The sequence below is a fragment of the Zerene cesonia genome, unplaced genomic scaffold, assembly GCF_012273895.1.
Source record: "Zerene cesonia ecotype Mississippi unplaced genomic scaffold, Zerene_cesonia_1.1 Zces_u009, whole genome shotgun sequence".
In the NCBI taxonomy this organism is placed as follows: domain Eukaryota; kingdom Metazoa; phylum Arthropoda; class Insecta; order Lepidoptera; family Pieridae; genus Zerene; species Zerene cesonia.
In genome coordinates this window covers 1,128,608-1,136,044 of record NW_024045139.1, presented here as the reverse complement: position 1 = coordinate 1,136,044, position 7,437 = coordinate 1,128,608, and the positions used below count along the sequence as shown (strand labels likewise).

General features: G+C 42.0%; 1 protein-coding gene across 2 annotated transcripts in view; it reads right to left on the bottom strand.

Annotated features, from left to right (window-relative positions):
- Positions 1–446: 446 nt before the first annotated feature.
- The window catches only part of LOC119839201 (lachesin-like), a 103,725-nt gene continuing 96,734 nt past the window's right edge, over positions 447–7,437 (bottom strand). For both annotated transcript variants that reach the window (XM_038365414.1, XM_038365416.1), the window contains exons 3-8: positions 4,465–4,601; positions 3,978–4,118; positions 3,500–3,593; positions 2,736–3,035; positions 2,437–2,587; positions 447–2,167 (exon numbers count right to left, since the gene is read on the bottom strand). In XM_038365414.1, coding sequence (XP_038221342.1) covers positions 2,134–2,167; positions 2,437–2,587; positions 2,736–3,035; positions 3,500–3,593; positions 3,978–4,118; positions 4,465–4,601 — 857 coding nt within the window. In that variant the 3' untranslated portion in view covers positions 447–2,133. The remainder of the gene's footprint in view (positions 2,168–2,436; positions 2,588–2,735; positions 3,036–3,499; positions 3,594–3,977; positions 4,119–4,464; positions 4,602–7,437) is intronic.

The following is a 7,437-nucleotide window of genomic DNA, read 5'->3' as shown; positions in this document are numbered from 1 at the left end:
TACGATTAGTTCGTATAAATTACATGATAGTAAAGTTAATTAAAAATCTCTAAAACTTTCAAAAATCTAACTATCGCAGTCCATAAGATACAACGATGATAGACAGACGCACACACAGGCAGACAAACAGGCATCGATGTCTCGGCCACAGGCTCCCGCTGTTGCTACACCGACCAATGAGGGATGGCTCACAATTTGCCGGTTAGCTGCGGACTGTTTATAAAATAACGAAAAATTATGCGTTATGTATGGTTTGGTACAGCTTACAGTTTGTTGTCAGGTTATAATCTAGTGAGTTATATTCTAAACCGCTAAAACCGCCGCATAGAAAAATTATAATCTTACGGGACATAATATTACACGCTGTATATGGTATACTTGACAATCCCTAAGAATGACAAAAGTAATATCGGGTTGAATAATCAGGTAAAAATAAAACTGCAATATAATTTCAACGATGTCTGTTTATTTATATTACTTACAATAATATATTTACAGTGAGGCAGTAACAGTGTCAACGAATAAACATCGGCTGCGGCCGAGCGCGGCTCTTTCGCTATGTTACGCTCGCGGCGCCGTCTGCACACAAGACCGACTTGCCCTTAACGATGGCTATTTTATATCTAAAAATAAAATAACAGTTGAATCCCGTATCTTTAATATTAGCCGAGCCATTTATGTCAGTTGTACTGCGTTGATTTTTTTACATTTACTCTGGTTTAAAAGAAATCCCATTAAAATAAATATATTTGAATTTTGAAATTTTAATTTTAATGTATTTTGTACAACAAAATATATTGTTGTGATTATCAATATAAATTTCTTTTATATTCCAAATAAGGCTATCTTCTATATTTGACTTACACACAAACACTTATAAGTATAAAAGAAAAAAAGGGTGAACCCATTATAGGCGATCAATACGGTTGTAAGTAACAAATGATAATTTGTATAAATGTCAGATGCATGTTATGTGCAGACGCCGCTCACAATAGAATGTAGGACGTGTTTCGCGCGTCGCCTGGCGACGCGGGCGCTACCAACTGAATGATTCGATGTGACCACGACGCGCGCGCGCCCGCCTCCCGCGTCCCGCGTCCCGCCTCCCGCGTCCCGCCCGCTGCCTGTGCACAGCGCGTGACTACACGCAGGCCGACCGCCGAGCGATCGCACAATGATAACATAACTTACCTATACTATTTCTATTCTGTTTAGAACTTGCCAATCATTTCATTGTTCAATTTGACACTATATATTTTGTTATCGTTATCTTAACAGTATATTTTACAGTTATACAGTATAATAATTAATGTTATACTGTAACATTATTGAATGCAATCTTTTTACTGAACAGTTTTTTTCGAGTATAATATCTGTACATCTTGCCATGCTTGAAACAGTATTTTTTAATAACAAATGAATTGTAGTTTTTGACGACATTGTAGTGGATTTACGTGTCACTATCATTGCACGATCTGTCGGTTTATTACTAAAGAAATTAAAGAAAATCGCGTGAGTCATAACTCACTCTCACACAGATTAGTTCGTAAATATGCGCACAATAGTCGGCCGTGGATACAGGTAACCGGGAGGTACGGGCGCGGCGCGTCAACGCGTTTATATTCATGAATCGCGTGCATTATGTTATTTGAAAGATATATTATTTAACTATTCATAATATTTACAACTTTACAAATGCCCCGTCGCGGGCAGAGTCAAAGAGTAAAACGTATATATAATAGTCGTCAGGAGCGCAGGCGACTGTGACACAACGGAAAGGTTGTCCATGTATTGTACTTCGAAAGGGTCGCTGTTTGTTAATTGACTAAAGGAACCTTATCGCTACGTCGATCTCGGGAGTGAGTGCGGCGCGGGGCGCGCGGGGAGGGACGTAACCTACGAGCGGAGGTCGCTGTCCGGCTCCCGAATAGAAAACACGGCTTATAATATTACCATACAATTATGATATATTAAAAATTCAATTAAAAATACTATTTACACATCACATGTGGTGTTCGTTTAGTTATAAGTTATTTGGTATTTCTTTGGAAGTACAATAACATACGAGCGTAAGAGTTCTGCGCGGGGGAGCGGGGGGCGAGAGTGGCCTGTCGCTGTGGAGCCCGCCGAGCGTTATTTGGGCTCATCCTCGTCGTGACACTGTAACCTGCAATGAGAATAACTTCTTCTAATTAAATGAACAGAACAGACAACAGACAGTATAGGTTTGTGATTATGTGATTAGGGAAAGGTAACAAGGGCCTAGCAGCATTTTTCGAAATGTTTCAAACATAATCAATTAAGGAGTCTTTAAAAAGTTACATGTTGAATTGGATGCAAGTTGATGGATTGAATGATAACAAAATATTGTTTTTATTCCAGTTTGAGGTTATCCTGGTGCTCAGGTGTAACGTGTGTCTGTGTATGTGTACGCACACGATCAGAGAGGCGAGGAGGAGTGCGGGCGCGAGGCGCGCGGGGCGCGGCTCGGCGACGAGCGCGGCGCACAGCGCGGCCGCCAGCAGCGTCGCCCGCGCGCCGCGCCGCGCCGCCGCGTTGCCGTGCTGCATGGCCGCAGGCTGTTCGCCTGCACGAGACATATTTTCATAAACTGTTACAAAACCCCTCGAACTATTGCAATACATTAGAACGATTATTTCTCATGATTGACATTTGTGACGTACAACAATTTAAAATTTAAACATATATATAAGTGAAAACAAAACGCAGCTGACCGCTGAGAACGTGCAGCACGACGGAGGCCGAGTCGAGGTTGGAGGGCGCGCAGGAGTAGTTGCCGGAGTCCTCGCGCACGGGGTTGTGTATGACGAGGTGGCCCACGGTGGTGTCGGGCGCGGGGCGCTCCACGCGGATGTCGCGCAGGCCGCGCCGGTAGCTCAGCACGCGCTCCTCGTTGTGGTACCAGAAGATGTAGGCCGGCTCCTCGAGCGCCTGCGTGATCACGCACTTGAGGCTCACCGTGCTGCCCGCCTTCACGTAGATCTCACTCTCGCCGGCGATTTCGATCTTGGGAACTGCAATGTAAAATATTGCAGACTGTACTAAATAATATAACGGTGAAGGGTCTCAGGAAGAACTGGAACGATTTCAAAAATTCGAAATGTGCGTAATGTTTGTACCGAACCGCTACTTCAAAAAATATAACTCAGCTAAACGTAGCATGGCTTTGGCTTCAATCGAAACGAATTATAAATGTTTTCATCACGGAAAGCACCATAGAAGATAACAAAACATTAATGTTAAATATTCAACTAGTCCAGCAGTGCTTCATTAACCAGATCCAAATAGAATTAATTAGGTAATAGTAATTATTATCAGATATCAATCAATCAATAGACAAGCCAGTTCGTGATTTTCATGTAACCCGCTATAATGCGGAATATTCGTTTAATCCAGACGAGATCTGGGAGCACAGTCAGAAGAGTCCACAACCCGACGATCGGCAGCTGGTAGTTGTTATTTGGTAGTTGGCACTCACCCACGACGTTGAGCTGCACGAAGTGGCTCATCTTGGGCTCCGTGCCCACCTGGCACTCGTACACGCCGGCGTCGCGCGCCTGCACGTACTTCACCTGAAAGCGATCGGTGCTTCTATTACTGACACCGTACGTCTGAATCAATTAGTAACTAGTCATGTTCACGGTTCATTTTTAAATCACAAATAGTATAGAAGTCAATCTATAATACGTTTTTGTTACACTTACACCTAGGCTATCTTATAGAAGCAATTTTATGGCATGATAAAACATACAGATTTGTTTAAGACAGATCGGAAAGTAGATTTCATGGAGAAGTAACAAAACAGTCTGTCGCCCCTGTTTTATAATAATATCTTTTACATGTGCAAATGAAAATGTTAACATGGTTATATTAGGATCCCTGAGGTTCTATAAAAGTAAGTAATCAGTTGTGATGGACATTCGTTCTAATAGAAGCTCAAAGCGGGTCACACAGACCTGCAGCGTCCAGGTGTCAGTGGCTTCGACAAGGAAGGCCTGGAAGCGCTCGTCCGCGATGAACGTGAAGCGGTCCACCGTCAGGATGTGCGCGTCGCGCCGCCGGATCCACGACACTGACTTGTTGCTCAGCTGCCGCACCTGGAATGCAAATACGCGATATTTACACACATACATCAATATTGTACGTACATCCTCGCAACAGAAGTGCTAAGCACTATTTTATTTTACTGATTAGATAGCCAGTAGGTTCTTTAGAATTACAGGTCCTGAATATCTCGATTCACATTGTGAATGTAACTAGAGTCGTTGTTCAAATTGTCACATTCCTTAGATCAGTAGTACACAAATATATTATTTAACGGTAGACAAAGGAGAATCTAATGCTCAACCAAATTACGGAAGCTTCATCAGATTCACGGGTGCTCGTTTGCCCTACGTGTGACATGACATTGTGCCATCGTAGTTGAAGTATGCGCTAGGATACCTTGCAAGGCAGGTAGGCGTGCGTGCCGAGTTGCGCCGTGATGTTGTTGGGAGCGGACGGGTCGAAGTAGGGCCCCGTGTAGAGCCCCACGTAGCGTCGCGCGCGCCCCCCGCCGCCCGTCTCGCCGCACGATAGCACTGCAACAAGAGGCAAATCATTCGTTCGTATTCCATTCAATGAACTCTTTTGATATATCGAAATGCCATACCAGTCAACGGTGCATTTAAATCGACATCTTTAATGAACATCATTGTATTGGATTACTGGATGTTCCTGTTTTTCTGAAGATGTAAAGATTAATAAATAAAGAAAACAATTCAGAATCAAGTGATAACCTCTGATCCAATCATGTGTCCGATATTTTAACAATATTCTAATTAATTCTTCTCAAAATATCTAGGTGCCTGTTCCTCTCTACTTGACTTGTTTAAAATATGCTTACTGATAATTGTGTATAAATAAAGAAGTGAATGATTAAAGCAGAATATTAAATAAAAATGATTGCTTTGATTGAATCGAATTAACAAAGAAGAATGTTCAATAGGAGACGACACAAGTACCTTATTCAGTTTCATTATAATGTTGCTTCAAGTACTGTATTATTGTTTCAATCGAAATGAATTTCGGATATTTCTCAGGAATGCACTAATGCTGTTTTTAATTGCGTCATCATGAATAAATTCAAATGTCGAATGGTTGGTGAAACTCTGAACGCTGCAGCTAAGTGCTCGCCGCAGGCTGCGCCGCTGTCACCGGCGAGTCGCTGCGAGCGGTCGCAGGTCCCAATATACGTTCGATCGTCTACCTTCATTTCCATTTTAGATTTCCTGTGGGGCGAGCCAATAAAAAGGAGATTTATGTGCGCGCGGTCCGCTCGGGTCTGGGCGGGAGGTTCGGAGCATGGGGCGCGGGATGCGGGGCGGGGGCGGCGCGGGCTTTAATTAATGTTAACAAGGAGCGACGCCGTGGCGCCTCGCGAGCGTTTTATGAGCGCTTTATAACGATGGCCGATATCATAATCACACGCGCGGTCGCGGTGCGTAAACGGTGAGGATTGTAAAGCTGCGGATACGATTAGGTTGTAATCAATGGTCACATATACATAATATCAATGTATTAAAAATGCTAAATCCATTCAAAGGCATGCAAATATGTAATGAAATTTTAAAAAAGAAAAACATTTATATTTGTATCTGACAGTCGAGCACGCTTCGGCACGAATTGGGCCAGCTCGCACCGGGGAAGTACCACACCCCCACATAAGACCGTCGTGATATAGCATTCTGCTGTGTTTCGTTCGGTGAGTGTGGAGCCGGAGGCCCATTCCTTTTCTTTACCCTTCCCATTCCTTTCCTTTATTCCTCTCACCAATCCTTTCTTAATTCCTTCCCAGTTTAAAGTCGGCAATCCATTTGGTGAGGCGTAAGGTCTGCAATAGATCTTATGCCTCTTCAAATGTTCATGGGCGGTAGTAGCGTTTACGGCGGTAGAATCATTATGTAATTATATAATAATATAATGATTTTTTTTACTGTTTTTAAAATAATAGAAACATGAATAAATAAATTGAGAAAATACTTAATAGTAGATATGTAACTGCAAAATGTTTAAAAATGATAATAAATGGAAACAATTATACATAATATGTATTGATTGTATTTATACCCACTATATTCGTATTCTAATTTGCTGGTGAATTGAGCAGACGTGAAAATGTTATATATAATTATTTGTTACCACAATTCTGACAGATGTTTCTTTATATTATTTACAGGAAAGTGACACTAGAGAGAGAATATAATTATGAGAATCACACAACTAATTTCTTATGCACAGTAAGCTGTTTCGCTAAGCCCAAAAAGTTGTTAGATATGTGCCTTTTCAAGTGATGTAATATTGTTTGATGTGTTTATTTCATCATACATGCGGGTAGTTTAGTTAATTAATGCAGCAATTAGCGAGCGAGGCGCGGCCCGCGGGACCGGGCCTCATTACGCGGAGTGACTGCCACCAGCCAGCCTCTGGGATCCTCTGCTGGTTACTAGCTTGTCTTTAAACGTACGGACGTAACTTTTAGGTGCTTTATCTACACCCACATGAGTTTTTTTACCCCATGAGTAAAAATTTTAGTTTTTATTCGTAATGTGAAATTATCAACTTGAACTTATTTGTCATTTATTTCAAAATTTAACGCAACAAAATTTCACGTGATGTAAAAAAGCGATGTCATAATCGTGGGCTTTGCTACACTGATTATACTATACTGACTTTGCTAAAGATAAGTCAAACTGTATTTACCGTATGCATTAGACGTGTTTACATATCGAGCGATATACATTATTACATGAGCGCATTACGGCGACTGTGCAATGCCGCTACTTGCAATTGTCACGCGGAGTGATTAACAAGCCAACATTATCGCCGGCTGCAGCTGGCTGTTCATTAAACCGCTCGGATGCTAGCTCATGCAATCGCAGTAATTGTGGGCCCAATCAGTTAGTCCTGTCTAAACGCCGGGGTTGTCGGGGGCGACAGTGTCGCTGCTGATAGCGTGACGCGTGTCGCCCTGACACCGGCACGCTGCGTGTCATCAATCAATACACAATCGCACAATAATCGTGTGTGCGTAATTACGTGACTGGCTGTCGCATTGTGTACCCCAGACCCGCACTGTGGCGAGAGGCGGGTTTGCTTAGGTTGTCAAGGTTTGGTAATAAGTTGGGTTTATTCCAATTCGATTGAAAGTTAACGTTCTCCAAAGGGAGCTTACTTTTGTAGTGAATACATGTTTAAGGTAAAAAAAATGATATATATCAGATATACGGACCTGATTAATATTTTAATTGTGTTTGTTTTCAAATTATTCAAATTATTTTAAGGATTATTCGATAAGTATCCAAAGAAATCATTAATGACATTAAATTAAAATCGAGGTTGCATTCATTGTGGAAGCGTTCACAGTCCAGTCAAAGT